Source organism: Schistocerca americana, chromosome 4 (genome assembly GCF_021461395.2).
Source record: "Schistocerca americana isolate TAMUIC-IGC-003095 chromosome 4, iqSchAmer2.1, whole genome shotgun sequence".
Lineage (NCBI taxonomy): Eukaryota > Metazoa > Arthropoda > Insecta > Orthoptera > Acrididae > Schistocerca > Schistocerca americana.
The window spans coordinates 707,187,227-707,203,587 of record NC_060122.1 but is presented as its reverse complement, the minus strand read 5'-3'; the positions used below and the strand labels follow the sequence as shown (position 1 = coordinate 707,203,587).

The following is a 16,361-nucleotide window of genomic DNA, read 5'->3' as shown; positions in this document are numbered from 1 at the left end:
TTTGTTAGAGTCATCATCATCATCATTCTGACATGACTTAGTACTTAGAAGACCGTTTCAATTTAAAATTAAAGTTTTCCTTCCTTGTCTTCATGGAACATTCTGCAGCTCTTTTGATGTTTAGTCTGTAGTTTAGGAAATTTTTTAGGATTCTTTTGTTGAGCATCTGTTTGAAATGTTGTAATGCTTCTTCATAATACTGATGTACTTACTCTAATATTAGTTGCAGTCCAAATTCATGCAGTATATTTCGATTTCTTTTTCTGTCTCATACTGTGTAGGCTATTATCCATTCATTCATTTCTTCATTCATACATTCATTCCACTGTGGCATTACCTATAATTTAAACTCAGACTGTATTGATTCTTACACAAATTATGCAATATACATTATAACCTCGCACACAGTACTACCTCCCATCACTGTTTTTATTTCTAGCATTAGTAATAATAATAATAATAATAATAATAATAATAATAATTAGAAAAAACTATTCCTATTATTTAAATAGAAACTACACCTACTATCAAATCTACCTATGTCTGCTACTAATACAAAACATCCTTTCTTGTCTGTCAAATTCCACGATGCACTCCATTGCATCCTGATCTGTAGGCCCCTGCTGCCAGTTCCTTCGGCCCTATTGACAGTGTTGTGGTTACATCTGCCTCTTTCACTATGTTTGCTCCTGGGTTGCAGGGGCAATTTCCCTGTTCTGAGGCAGCATCATTGTTGCTGGTAAGGAGTGCAGCCACACACTGGCTCACGTCTTCCCAGTTCTGGTTCCTTGGGTGGAAGCACAGCCCACAGCTGCATTTCACTCTAGTGTTGTTACAGTGGCTGTGCATGCGAAGTTCACTGTTCTTCTGCTGCAATTGCTAACTTCAGCTATGTTCATTGCGTTGCTCCTCGTTCTTCTATTGCAACCTCTCGTAGTCCAGTAGATGGGGCTTGAATGATAAGATGATGTGATACCCAAACTTTCTTTGAAATAGTATTGTCAGTGTTGCCCAAGATCTCCTATTCTGTCTTGCAATGCAGAATCTCCGTGACATCAAGACTTCTATGCTGATTCAGTTGCTGCCAGTCATTATCAGCAACATTGGCATACAGAAGACATCCCCGTATAGTGCAGCCACACACACCAGCTCACGTCTTTCCAGTTCTGGTTCCTTGGGTGGAAGCACGGCCCACAACTGTGTTTCGCTCTAGTGTTGTTGCAATGGCTGTGCATGCAGAGTTGGCTGTTCTTCTGCCGCAACTGCTGACCTCAGCTGTCTTCACTGCTTTGCTCCTCGATCTTCTGTTGCAACCTCTCATAGTCCAGTAGATGGAGCTTGAATGATAAGATGATGTGCTGCCCAAGCTTTCTTTGAAACAGTGTTGTCAGTGTTGCCCAAAATGTGCTATTCTGTCTCATAATGCAGTATCTCCTTGACACCAAGATTTCCATGCTGATTCAGTTGCTGCCAAGCAGTATCAGCAACATTGGCATACAGAAGACATCCCCAGATAGTATGTTCTGATGGACCTTCTCCATCATATGTACACTTTAAGGTTTGTCTTCTACCAATTTGATGCCAATAGTCAGTGTAGGTCTCACAACCAGTCAAAAAGTGTGTTAGGCCTCTTGAGGATTCAGATGCCTCATTCCCAGCCTCTGTTTTGTATTTGGCAGAAAACAATAGGTACACCATGCTGTTTGCACATCATCCCATCATTTATGCAACAGTTGGAGTATCTTATTATGAATTTGCTACTTGCTTGTGGCATGTATTCCTATTGTTCTTTCTTCAGCCAATACATTGCTGCTTTTTTCCATATCTGGAGGTTGGTTGGACATATTCCAAGTATTACTTGCAATGCTTCATCTGATACATTGCCAAAAGTTCCCATCAACCAAAGAAGTATTCCCCATTGCACCGTGTTTACTATCCGTGTTGATGTTCTGAGCAGAAGTCTGTACACACAAGCACTCACAAAATATCCCATGATTGCAGCTAAGATAGTGTGATGATACATTCTTATTGTTTGCATTGGCAGTGTATAACCATAACTGGAAAGACTAATAATTTTGTTCATCATGTTCCTGGCTCTCTTGCTCATTTCTTCAAATGTGGTTTATAATTTGGTAATTTGTCCAAGGGGATGCCTAAGTATCTGTTCATGGACTTCCTTCCTATCCACATGGTTCATTCCATGTAAACACAGTGCACACCATTATGGAGTCACCACCAGCCTGCATAGTGCATCGTTGACAACTTGGGTCCATGGCTTAGTGGGATCTGCATCACACTCGAAACTTATTATCAGCTCTTTGATGAAGGACTCTGAGAGGTGAATATTTGTAGTATTCTTTTTCATTGTGCCTGTCTGTGACTCAGTGCCTCCTCTAAGTGGTGAGTAGCAGTCTATTAAACTATCCACATTGTTCAACAATGGGAAGTCCAGGATAGAATAACAACTGAACCCCGCCTGCCTCAATTTATCCATGATCCACTCCTACTGCACCTAAATCATCTCCTGTTAACTTTCCACAATTTTCTTTCCTTGAACATTTCCTCACCATCATTCCACAAATCCCTCAACATGGAAACCAACCTCAAATTCACAAAAATAATCACAATCCACCATCTTACAAAAGAAGCTCGCAGTAACTGTCGACATTGGACATGTTCGTGCCCTGTTGCCAACCTACTTTTGGTTAGTATTCACAGAAATTAAAAAAATGTTGTATTAGGGCAAAAGAGTTTGTTGTTATGTGTCATGATCAACTTTGGTACTGCAATCCATGATTGATTATAAAATTATATCACAAGTGCTACATTGCCAGTTACAAACAAATCATGATTGAAACTTTCTGGCAGATTAAAACTGTTTGTCACACCTGGACTATAATCCAGCTCCAAGTCTTTTGCAGGCATTGGTATTACCAGCTGAGCTATTTGAGCAAAGTTCATGATCCACCGTCACAGTTTAGCTTCTGCCACTGCCTCTTTCAACTTCACAAAAGCTCAGATGTGTGCCTTGCTGACAAAAGCTCTGATGCCTACCTTGGTGTATTAGCACTCTGTAAGGAAATGATACTGTGAACAAATGACTTAGTCACAGCCTAGGGCAATCTGTTCCTTGCTATCCTACAGGGCATGGGTGACCACATGCGCCCATCATCCTTGCCATGGGCTGGCACAGGTAATAAAGGCTACCTGCCAGGCTCCCCTATGTACCATGTTTGTGTGTATGAGACATTTGCCTATCCCTGCCCTCAGACACTCAACCAAGGCCTACAGTCATGAATGCCATGGCCTGACTGCCAGGCTGCACACATGTGAGATGTTGTACACTCCTGCCCACCTCTGCCCATCATTGCCTGACTGAGGACACTCGAGCTAAAATGGCAGAAATGAAGTTTCAAAACTGTCTGCAACAGCATTAGAGTGAAAATTCATTTTGAAAACAATACCCTAATGTGTGCCTAAGCCACTCTGTGCAGTATCCTTTCTTCCCTGTGTGCTTGTCCAGCAAGGTATACCAGAGAGCTTCTGTGAAGTTTGAGAAGTAGGAGATAGCTATTGGTATTGTACCTGAATGGTTCAGTCAGTAAGAACATTGCACACGAAACTCAAAGTTCCAGGTTTGAGACCTAGTCTAGCAACAGTTTTAAATAGTCAGACATTTTCAAAATAGCACCCTCTCAACTGAAGAGTAAAAGATTTATTCTGGAAATAAAACAAAATCAGGATTTTTTCATTTCGTACACATAACTGTCATTCATCTGCAAGTGAGCTGTTGACTCTTTTTAAAATGAAATTCCTTCAAACTTGCATTTTAAGAGGCATTTAGTTTTGAATGAATCTATCTGATAAAAGAAATCTATATGTACTTAACTGAAGTCCTATTCTATCTTGTAAATATGTAAGTTAGAACAATTCATTTAAAAGACGTCTTTAAAATTCTAAAATTCAGATGGTATCTACCAGAATATTTTTTTTTTTTTTTTTTTTTTTCACTTTGTGACAGTACAGTGAATGCATTTAACTCAATTTTTTTGTATTCTTAATTATTACTGTTTATTTACAAAAATATTTATGTTCCCAATGCAGAGTCTAAAAAACTTGTGAAGAAACTATTACTTGATGCTGAAAGCCGGATGAAGCACTCCAGAAAGCCAAATGAATCATTGTATGAAAAGAAACTTGCGAAGTTGTCGGCAAAAGTATCGCAGATAATGTATCCGACAGAATACAAAAAAAATATATTTTGTAATATGCATGTAAGTATTATTTCTCAATAACATGTATACTGATTCATAAATTGTAAAAATGACATTGGAATAGGATGGACTTACAGTCTCATGCTCATATATTCAGTGATGAATGTGTTAAATCTGTGTGGAATGGGAATTACTCAGCAGAACATTTCAGTGAGTGGAACAGTGGTAGTTATGTTAGATACTGTGTACAGATTGTTTATGAGAAACATAAAATGCACTTAATGCACCATTGATTGCACTGCTTGATGATTGTGGCCTTTGTGCCTAGAATTGTGGAGTTGACTGAAGCTGTGTGAAATCGCTTTCAAAGTAAACATCCATGGCATAACACATTGCACATGGTTTTACCATATTGAATTAAGTTATGTTACCCATAAGTTCAACCAGTTCATCATTAACTTCACTCACAAATTATTTTAAAGGTACAGATGGGAGAAAAACCAATGGAAATGGATGCAGATCCAGTGATGGATTCAGAGGGGGGTTAATAGTTTCTAACCTACTCCTCTCTCTCTCCATTTCCACCCCAAATATAATGTGCTGTCACTCCCACTTCTGACGTACCTTTTGCTTACATTAATGCTTAGTACATGACTTAAGCTTAACTTACAAGAATAATAATTTATGTGACATGAAATTGAAGTGTGCACTCAACCATTATCAGTATTTTAATTGTGAACACAGGCTTGCAGAATATGGCTGTGGAAGCATGTAAGTGAGAGAAATGTTATTTTTTTAGTCATTATCACCTATAGTCAGGAAAGTTGAGAGCAAAAAACATGCCAGGCGAACATTCACTCAGCATGGTATGGTCTGGAAACAAAATGGGGTACGTCAACAGTCATGAATGCCATTAATTATCACTATGTAATAAAAGCCCCATATTACTTGTCATCAAAGTTACAGTTTGGATTAAAAAAGGGAGGGTCAATTGAAAATGTTATTTCTTCCTTTGTATGTGAAACATTTGCAGGGTTAAATGATTCATTGAGGACTAGCCACCTTCGCTGCTTTGACAAAAGGATTATTTTGTATGGATCATGCTATGCTTTTGCATAAGTCAGAACAATGTGGAATTAGGGGGAAAGTTCACCAGTGATTGTTTCCATATCTCATAAATGTGAAGCACACTGCTTTCCTCCTGTGGTAACAAACAGAGAACTCTGTTTTGCTGTAAAGTGAAAGAAGGGTCGATGCCACAGGGTTCTATCTTGGGCAAATTCCTTCTTTTTATTTAATCAATGGTTAAGCATTCTGTTCTTCCAGTGACAAAAATATCATTGTAAAAGACTTGTAATATAATGTAAATGGTTTAGCTAGTAGGTTAACAGCTCATGGCTTACAAAGCAGTAGTTATTATTTAAGTGCAACTAAACTTAATGTACATAGTTTCTGACCAAGAGCACTTAAAAGGAAAGAAAAGTTCTCACAGCATTGTGCTGTGGTGATATGGTGTAAAAATGGTACACCCTGTGTGAGTGTAGGCTTCTAAGCATGTGGATGCATTGCTATGTCGATTGCCAGACCAACTGATGCATATCTGAGTAAGAAAAATTCTATTAAACTCACCATAAAAATTATGTTCCTGTACATTGTTTGCTCATCTACACACACACACACACACACACACACACACACACACACAGAGAGAGAGAGAGAGAGAGAGAGAGAGAGAGAGAGAGAGAGAGCAGCAGCATGCTTGTATGTGTGTCCAGCACCTCCTCCCAAGCCCCTGGATCAATTTCAACCAAATTTGGTACATGGATGGAAAACTTCATTAGTATCAGCACTGCATTTAGAACCCCCTTGCTCTCATGGGAGTGGACATAACTCAGAAACTTGTTTTTCAGCCACTGTCATGTAGGCTGCCCTGCACAGCAGGCACCTTGTATGGGAGAAGAATTGGTCTGCCTTACCAACCTGCATTGCAAGGCAGTCTTCACATCAGGGGCAAGAAATGATTTTCCAGCCCCCAAGACATAGGCTGCCCAGAATGACAGGAGTGTTTTGTTGGAGTAGTATGAGCTGCCCTTATCAACCTGCTGTGCAGGGCAACTTACTTGTCAGTGACAAGAAATGGTTTTGCACACCCTGATGTGGAAGGCTGCCCTATAAAGCAGTTCTATAAGGCAGGCCAATATTACTCCCACACAAAATGCCTGTTGCACAGGTTAGCCTACATGGCAGGCACTGAATAAACAATTCTTTGCCCATATCTATGCTCCTGTGGGAAAACCATTTATTGGCCCTGATGTAAAGGCTGCCCTGTACGATAAGTGTGATGTGGGAGTAGTATCGGACCGCTTTATCAACCTATTTTACAGGGGCTACTCATGTGGCTGGGCAGAGCTGGGGGTATGTTGTGATGGATGGAGGAGGGGGTGGACAGAAAGAGGGTCAGGGGGCATGGTTAGGGAGAGAGGAGACAGGAGCAGATGGGCAGAGAGGGGCCAAGAAGAACAGGGAAGGGGGGGGGGGGAGGAGAGGGACAGAAAGTGATGGTTAGCGAGAGGAGATGGATCTGGAGAGGTGGCAGTAAGAGATGATTAGGAAGAAGTGGGGAGGAATAAGTGGACAGCGAGAGGAGGCAGGAGGAGATGGATAGGAATAGGGCATTAGGAGGAGGTGGAAAGGGAGATAGGGGCAGGAGGAGATAGGCAGAGAGTGAGGATGGGAATAACATGGACAGAGAGAGAAAGGAGGAGGAGATAAACAGAGGGAGGGGGAGGAGGAGAAGATGATGCAGGAGACATGTGAAAGGAAAAGAAGTGTAGTGGGTAGGTGGAACAAGTAGAGGGGAGAGGAGAAAATGGACAGAAAGAGGAGAAAGGAGAATAATGGACAGAGAGAGGGGTGAGGAAGATATGGTCAGAGAGAGGGCAGTGGATGAAATGGACAAATAGAGGGAGGAGGAAGAGAGAGACAGAAAGAGGTGGGAAGATGAGGTAAGCAGAGAGGTGGAAGGGGAGGGGGGGAAAGAGATGGATGCAGAGAAGGGGTAGGAGGCATTGTGTCCAATATATGCATTGAATCCGTATGTGAGTGAAGCCATAAGGAAAAGTCTAGTTTTCAAATATTTTTGGGTCTTGAATTACTCTGTCCTTATGTACTCCTTTAACAAATTTTCCATCAGAATGGAGAACTTCAGTTTTAAATGTAGACAGAAGTGCATACACCATGGGGAAAATGTTTCGTATAGAATTCACATTTTTCAGCAACAACTGCCATTGAAGAGTACATGTACTGCTATGCAAATCTAAAACAACCAAGACATTTAAAAGCATTTTTCAGTGATGTATGCAATATTTTACTATTTGGTTTTTGGAACAAACTTGTTACTTATTAGTGTGTCATTAGCCAGAAATCTGTTTTGCAAGACGATTAAAGATGGAACTATGCTTGCCTGAAGCATATCATAAGCTGTATATGATTCTTGGGCAATGCCAGGTGGGAAGCATCTAAGGGAATCCAGCCAGCAGTTTCATGAGTTCATGTTTAATTGCCAACCTGAAGATGGGTTGTGATGTTACTAATCCGGTTTTAGACTGAAGTCCATGACAGCACCTTAAATTTGTAGTCTTATTGAAAACAATGTAGGTATTCAGTGAATTCAAATCATAATGGACACAACACCAATGCTTTAAGTTACACTAGTCTACACCTTTAATATGTTTAAATTATATTTGAGCAATTACCAGTTTACTGTGCACTTTAATTTATAATTCCCAAAAAACAAGTTGGAAAATACATAATGTGTCCCAGTTCTGACAGGACTTCTTGTGTGAAACTGAAAACTGCAATGCTATCTCATGGCGAGTTGTGATGTTACAATCCTTGAAATTTCAAGAACAGCAGTGTAGGAAGTCAAAGCTATAGCATTGCTGCTGCAGGCGACCTGGCCGTGAATGTAACAGTATGTGTCAGACACTTGTCAGAAAATTGCAGTGGAACAATGACAAGACATGATCAAGTTTTTTTTAGTCTTTCAGCATTTGTGGGTGAGAATTTGTCGATTTTGACCCAAATACCAAGAGGCAGGTTCCTGGTTGCTTCTCCATGACAACACCTCAGCCCACAGAGTGAAGACTGTGTACAAGTTTTTGGGCAGCAAATGGTTCACAGTCCTGGATAACCAATCATGTTTGCTGAATTTGGTTCCATCCGACTTCTGGTTGTTCGCCAAATTGAAGACGGCCATGGAAGGTCAGTTTTATGATGCAGTTAAGGAAGTCCAAGAAAATTGTACTGCAGTACTAAATGCAAAAGGACTACAGTGACTGCTTCTGAAAGAAGGCTACAGTGATTGCTTCTATACACTTTTAAAACGATTTCAGATATGTTTTGATTCAGAGGGAGTCTATTTCAAATAAGTACAGTGGTTTTCTGAATGCAATACATGACTTTTATTTTTCATAGCTACAGCCCTAATAGAGCTAGGACAAACTGTGTACTGCATGATTATTTCAGTGGCAACATTGTAAACATTAATTTTCTGAAAATAATGATTTATGAACATATAATGCATTCAGCAGAGTCTAAAAGTGAGTCACCAAATTGTGTAATACAATGGTAAAAAGACTGATATTAACAATCTGACATACACAGTTTAGACGCATACTGAACAAAGTTTATCAAAATATTCAGCAAAGAGATGTTGACTTGCTAGTTGCTAATTGTAGCGTTTACTGGGGCCATAGGATAAGAAAGGGTGCAAGTTGCAGCTACAGTAACGCAACAGATATTTACTAGTATTCTCACAGTTTTAACAAGTCTGTCAATATTTTATTATTATTGTTATTCCGGTCTTTGATCACAATATAAATTCCTTTGATGATGACCGGTTTCAGTCAGTGATGACCATCTACAGATTTACAAAATAAAAAACTATACACCTAGTGGGCAGTCTATTTCTCAAAACAATACAAAACATTTCATATCACAATATACTCTCACACAAACTGGGAATGTACAGATAAAATAAGGTAAAGAATACCTGTTCTGCACCATTCCCTAATGTGATAAAGCCGTAATGGTATCGTCAAAACACATAAATACACTCAGCAAAGCATTGTCAAGTAGAACTAAAATGTGTAAAATAGGTCACATTGTCCACACAGTCATTTTGCAACTGGCGTTACTGTACAAAACCTACTGAAGTGCAGTAGCTACCAGAAATCTGTTTGCCTATATGCTTCGAAACAAGGCCCCCGGAGTAGAAGTCGAAACAAGGCCCCTGGAGTAGACAACATTCCATTAGAACTACTGACACCCTCAAGAGAGCCAGTCCTCACAAAACTCTTACCATCTGGTGAGCAAGATGTATGAGACAGGCGAAATACCCTCAGACTTCAAGAAGAATATAATAATTCCAATCCCAAAGAAAGCAGGTGTTGACAGATGTGAAAATTACTGAACTATCAGTTTAATAAGTCACAGCTGCAAAATACTAACGCAAATTCTTTACAGACAAATGGAAAAACTGATAGAAGCTGACCTCGGGGAAGATCAGTTTGGATTCCATAGAAATGTTGGAACACGTGAGGCAATACTGACCCTACAACTTATCTTAGAAGATAGATTAAGGAAAGGCAAACCTACGTTTCTAGCATTTGTAGACTTAGAGAAAGCTTTTGACAATGTTGACTGGAATACTCTCTTTCAAATTCTGAAGGCGGCAGGTGTAAAATACAGGCAGCGAAAGGCTATTTACAATTTGTGCAAAAGGCAGATGGCAGTTATAAGAGCCGAGGGGTATGAAAGGGAAGCAGTGGTTGGGAAGGGAGTGAGACGGGGTTGTAGCCTGTCCCCGATGTTATTCAATCTGTATATTGAGCAAGCAATAAAGGAAACAAAAGAAAAGTTCGGAGTAGGTATTAAAATCCATGGAGAAGAAATAAAAACTTTGAGGTTCGCCGATGACAGTGTAATTCTGTCAGAGACAGCAAAGGACTTGGAAGAGCAGTTGAACGGAATGGACAGTGTCTTGAAAAGAAGGTATAAGATGAACATCAACAAAAGCAAAACAAGGATAACGGAATGTAGTCGAATTAAATCGGGTGACGCTGAGGGAATTAGATTAGGAAATGAGACACTTAAAGTAGTAAAGGAGTTTTGCTATTTGGGGAGCAAAATTACTGATGATGGTTGAAGTAGAGAGGATATAAAATATAGACTGGCAATGGCAAGTAAAGCGTTTCTGAAGAAGAGAAATTTGTTAACATCGGGTATAGATTTAAATGTCAGGAAGTCGTTTCTGAAAGTATTTGTATGGAATGTAGCCATGTATGGAAGTGAGACGTGGACAATAAATAGTTTGGACAAGAAGTGAATAGAAGCTTTTGAAATGTGGTGCTACAAAAGAATGCTGAAGATTAGATGGGTAGATCACAAAACTAATGAGGAGTTATTGAATAGAATAGAGAAGAGGAGCTTGTGGCACAACTTGACTAGAAGAAGGAATCGGTTGGTAGGACATGTTCTGAGACATCGAGGGATCACCAATTTAGTACTGGAGGCAGCGTGGAGGGTAAAAATTGTAGAGGGAGACCAAGAGATGAATACACTAAGCAGATTCAGAAAGATGTAGGTTGCAGTAGGTACTGGGAGATGAAAAAGCTTGCACAGGATAGAGTAGGTGGAGAGGTGCATCAAACCAGTCTCAGGACTGAAGACCACAACAACAACATATACTTCATAGATGTTGCTATTGTGGGCTTAGATGTATTCTTCGTTTATGTAAGAACCATAATCTGATACAAACACATTAGGTAAAATACATGTAAATTTTGATAACTGTTATAGAAACCAATTGTGATAAAATAAAAGACAAATACAGTTAACCATATAAAATGATTAAAAGGAAATATATAAAGATAACAGGTCTGACACTTTTATGGTGAATTTACAGTCAAAAATAAAATGTACGTGATACACTGCCTACAGCAACCTATAAATTACCTATGAAAGATAAAATTTCTATCAGACAAAATAACTGAAGAAAAGACAGAATAATAATCAATGCCCTCTGTTGGCTTGGCCTCCAGGATGTTACGTAGGTGCACAGTGATCATAAGAACTTAACCATTAGAGGGCTTTTCATACATCGTGATTTCCCACAGAAAATATTTATACAACATACTAACAGTCGATAAATAAAATTATATGGTCTGGGCATACAATCCATGAATAGGTAGGATATAATCTGTTACAGGATTGGAGCAACAAATATATGGAAGTAAGGCAAATGCATACTGTTCTTGACATAAATCAGCAAGAAGGCTAGATATAAATAAGCAAGGTATTAATTGGTTATCGTAGTATGTTATCAAACAAAGCAAAGTAGGTGTTGGGCACAAAATCGCTTTGCCCATTGAGTACCTTCGCGACCTCATGCTTTTTGGCCTTGTAAATCTCCAACTCCTCCATGAAGTTGAGAGCATGAATCTTCTCTGGCCTGTGTAGAATATGCATACAGTTCTCAATATTCCCTATAGTGTGGCCAGTTTCTGCTAAATGCATTCCCAACGCAGTTTTCTTACGTGCCTGCAAATGCTCCCTGAATCTTATTTTAAGAGAATGGCCGGTTTGACCAATATAAAATTTGTCACAACTGCTACAAACCATCTTGTAAACCCTAGAACCATCAAATCTATCATATGGAGTTTCAGAGTGTTGTTAACTTGAAAACCACATCTAACCTTAGATTTCCTGAAACACTTTTCTATTTGTTGGAACATTTGTCGGTAAAATTTCATTGGAATAGTTTTCAGTTTTTCTTTATTACTTCTTTTTTCAGGGTGATTGTGGGTCTGCCTACTATTTACTATATGTTTTTATATCCTATTATACAGGCGCGTAATATAATTTACAGAAAAACCGTGGGCTACTGCAATTTGCTTTAATATACTAAGTTCTTGGCATATTTCATTGTTGGTCAATGGTAATCGAAAAAGTCGGTGGATCATAGAGGTGAAAAAGGCCCTTTTATATCATGGCAGATGGCATGAACTGGCACCGATAACAGTATCTGTACATGTAGGCTTTCTGAAAATGAAAAATTGATGCCTGTTATCAAGCTTCTTAATAGTAAGGTCTAAATATTTAATGGAGCCCGCTTCTTCTAGTTCTGCAGTAAAAGCTATTTTTTGGTGCATGTTGCCTATGGCTTGATAAAATGCGGTAACCTCATTCTCGTCACCCTCTAACATTAGCAAGGTGTCATCGACATAACGTTTATAATATGTGGTCTTGTTTCTTTAAAGACAGTACTGCCATTAGACTATTTTTTATTTGCAGTATTTCATTTAAACGATCATAATTTCAGCTTAAAATGCCATTATCAAATGTTTTAATGTTATACAGTGCCTAAAACACTTGATAATGGCATTTTAAGCCAAAATCATGATCGTGTAAATGAAACACTGCAAATAAAAAACCGTCTAATGGCGGGTACTGACTTTAAACAAATATATTATGACTGTGGCCCCACATTATGGAAAAATTATATAGTCTTGTCTTTTAGTTGTGGAAACTTAGCATACATTCGAAGTCGTTCATAAAAATGTCTGCTAACGTACCAGCCATACTGTTACCCATCCCAAGACCATCTTTTTGTTCATATATTTTGCCATTGAAGGTAGAAAATTATAAGTTAATGCAAATTCTAAAAGTTCTATTAATTTTATGTATTCTGCAGTACTACTCATTCGTATAAACATAAAGACTTGTTAAATAAAGAAGCTTTCGATTTACATTTGGAATTAAGTAACAAACTGTCTAGTACTCAGTTTCAATTCGTTTGGCAAGAAACTTCTAACACAGTAAGGAAACTCCGTGTGTAACATAACTTGAGTAATAATTCTGATAGATTTGATGGTTCTGGGGTTTACTATATCATTTGTAGCAGTTGTGACAAATTTTATATTGGTCAAATTGGCCGTTATTTTAAAATAAGATTCAGGGAGCATTTGCGGGTACATAAGAAAACTGCACGCATTTAGCAGAATAAAAAACTGGAAAAAAAAATCAACAATTTCTCTTAATATTTACACACAAGCCAAATGAGTAGCTAATTAAAAAAGCTGAACCATGATAACTGTTCAGTACAGAAAACCAGAAGTAAGCAAATCTTTAATGTTGCTCAAAAAACTAAACTGGACTATTACTTACTCTGGAACATAACAGATCTACAGAAATTAAAATTTACTGAAATTACCTTAAGGGACATATGAATGCAAGCTGAGCTGAAACACTGCAAGGATAACAATAATTTGTACAGACCTATTCCGACTTGACTGAACTCACAAATAACCATCTGAAATGGCTGGATATAGCATCCACTAGTGAGCATAGAACAGAAGTAATATTTTTACGATTCCTTCCGCTCTTGTGTAGCTTGCTCAGGTTCGAGGTAATGTGTCATTACATGCAGTATTTATATCATCAACTTTTGAGTTCTTTCACATGAGAGACAAATACAATAGCTCATAATGTGCTTGAAACAGGCCGTAGTTAGAACAAACACTACTAAGTTTTACTGATTCATTCACCCTGCACATGTGTGTTATGGACTAAGAAATAAGCAGGTGTACATCACACACATTTTAATGAAATCTTGATAATACCACACACACAGAAGGCTGATACAGCAGAATAATTTAAATTGTGCAAATTTCTCTATAATAAAGCATGTACACAAAAGTGTTGAATCTCTGCAGTTCGTGTAGCACATAAAATATATACAAACAATTTTGTGAACAAATAACATTACACACTAAGGATGGAAAACCATAAGTACCCAGCACCTGAAGGAAGTGAATGTCTGACACAATCTTGATATGCACTGGCTTATTCACAGTACCTAAATGCACAGAGCATTCTTGCCAAGCATACACAATGACAGTGCTCTGTGCAACAGACCATGGTCACTTCCACTTAGGCACAGCCACAGTAAACACACCATCTATTCATGTCGGGCTTTCCTTCATAGTGAGCAACAAGAAGTTGCTTACTTGCAGTACTCATTCCAACTCACCATTGCTGTCCTCTCTTCCATCCTGCACTTGGTCAGATAAACCCCTTTCACTGTCAAAGAGATCACAAGTGGCACTGATTGGGAATATGGCCAAGATAGAACACAGATCACGTGATGCCAACCTAGGCCATAGTGGCAAAAATGACATATACTCTGTCCAGTTGTGGGTGTGGACTGGTTGCTCTCGTGTGCAGTGTTTTATGGAGAGGTTAATGAAGGAAGCAAGTGATCATGTCCACTCTGGTCTCTACATAGAATGCAGATTTGGTGATGCCAATGTGACGAAATGGTGTGTACTCTTCCCACCCTCCCCCCCCCCCCCCCTCCCCGCATCCCCCATTAGTCAAGTAGCTGAGGGAACTATGGAATCCTCCTCGAGGACCTACCTATGGTAGATGTGTCTCTATCTTCTTCTCTGGAGATCCTTCAAACAGTTGGTCACTTGTATTAAAAGTCCTTGAATTTCAAAGGGTCCATGGAACTGGGCAGCGATTTTTTTTTTTTTTTTTTTTTTTTTTTTTTTTTTTTTTTTTCCCCCCCCCCCCCCCCCTTGCTCTCTCCTTGAATATTATTGACAAATACCGTATCCCCAATTTGGTAGCTGTTTGGCTGCCGTCCCTCTTTGTAACATTTGGCTTCCCTCTCATGAGTCTTTTGGATATCCCTCTTTGTTCTCTTCCACTGTGCAACCACCTGCTGAGCACTCTTCCTTTCAGGCAACAAGTCCTCAGTGGACCAAAAATTGCACAGTGGAGTTTCTATTCAGTAGTCCAGAACCAAGCTTGTGGGTGTTGACTGGTGGCTCTTGTTGCATGTAGTGTTGTATGCCCTGGTTAATGAAGGAAGCACTTTGGTTCTTATTGCAATATGCTATCAGGGCAGACCAGAAGTTCCTATTAATCCTTCCTGTGTATGGGGGGTTGGGATAATATGGCATGATGGTGATGCGTCACATACCCATTCCAATACAGAATTGCTTGAATTGGTGGGCTGTGAATGTAGTCACATTGTTGGTAACTGTAGGCTGTTGGGGGCCAAAGGTTCCAAAATATCATGCAATTTTTGAATGATGAATTGCATGGTTGCTCCTCCAGTTGGTCCCCAGTTGGAAACACCAGACAAACCTGGTGAATGCATCTACACACAACAAAATGAACTTGTTGCCTGCCTTAGATCTAGGTAGATTTACGTGACTTAATTCCTTTGGTCCCTATGGGGGCATAGGTCCAGCAAAATCAAAATACATCTGTTGGAAGGGTCTGTCCATTGTCTTGGAAGCTAAATATCCACCCCCTACTATCCTGGTTGGGTTTGCTCATTGCACACATGTCACAATTGTGTATTCCCTTCCAAATCTCATGATCAATATCCAGTCGTATAGATTGTTGTCTGATCATTTCTTGCATCTTATACAGCCCCAAGTTGTCAACCAACTGGTGACTCATGAAAATATTTGGACAGTAATGGAACCAGTTCAGTAGGCACAACTACCTTCAGATCATATTTACCCCTTATCCTACAGCAAACCACCCCTTCATCCAACAAATAGGGCTTAACAGTCTCCCCTCCTGGGAGCCTTTCTTTAATTCTGTTAAGATGTTCATTGGAGTCCTTAAATTCCTTGATGTCATGGAATAAGAGCAGAATATTCGTGAGGATAGAGGCCTTTGTAGCATTCACACCATAATCCTTCTCCCGCTGTTCATCTCTTTGCTCCTTTCCCTCTTCTCCAAACATACAGCTCAGACTATCAGCAATCACAATCTCAGGACTTTGTATATTATTCGCTGCAAACGTGAACATTAATAATCAGGTTGGCCCATTTGGCAATGTGACCAGTAATTCTGGGTCTCACCAACACCTAGTTAAGTGTCTGATTGTCCATTTCTAGGGTGAACTGCCTATGGTCAAGGCAGTATCTAAATCTCTCCATACCAAACAATACAGTCAAAGCATCTAATTAATAGGTGAATATTGTTCCTTAAAATCATTCAGACCACTTAAAACATGAGAAATCTCCTTATTGCCACCTCTCTGTTCTGGCAGCAGAACTG

At 39.3% G+C, this 16,361-nt stretch overlaps 1 protein-coding gene across 3 annotated transcripts in view; it reads left to right on the top strand.

Annotated features, from left to right (window-relative positions):
* LOC124613934 (DNA mismatch repair protein Mlh3-like) overlaps nucleotides 1-16,361 on the top strand; it is a 155,071-nt gene that overhangs the window by 84,941 nt on the left and 53,769 nt on the right. For 2 of the 3 annotated variants that reach the window (XM_047142687.1, XM_047142686.1), the window contains one exon: nucleotides 4,105-4,274. In XM_047142687.1, coding sequence (XP_046998643.1) covers nucleotides 4,105-4,274 — 170 coding nt within the window. Of the gene's footprint in view, nucleotides 1-4,104; nucleotides 4,275-8,263; nucleotides 8,478-16,361 lie in introns of all 3 variants that reach the window. The other variant, XR_006979659.1, reaches the window with a different exon arrangement.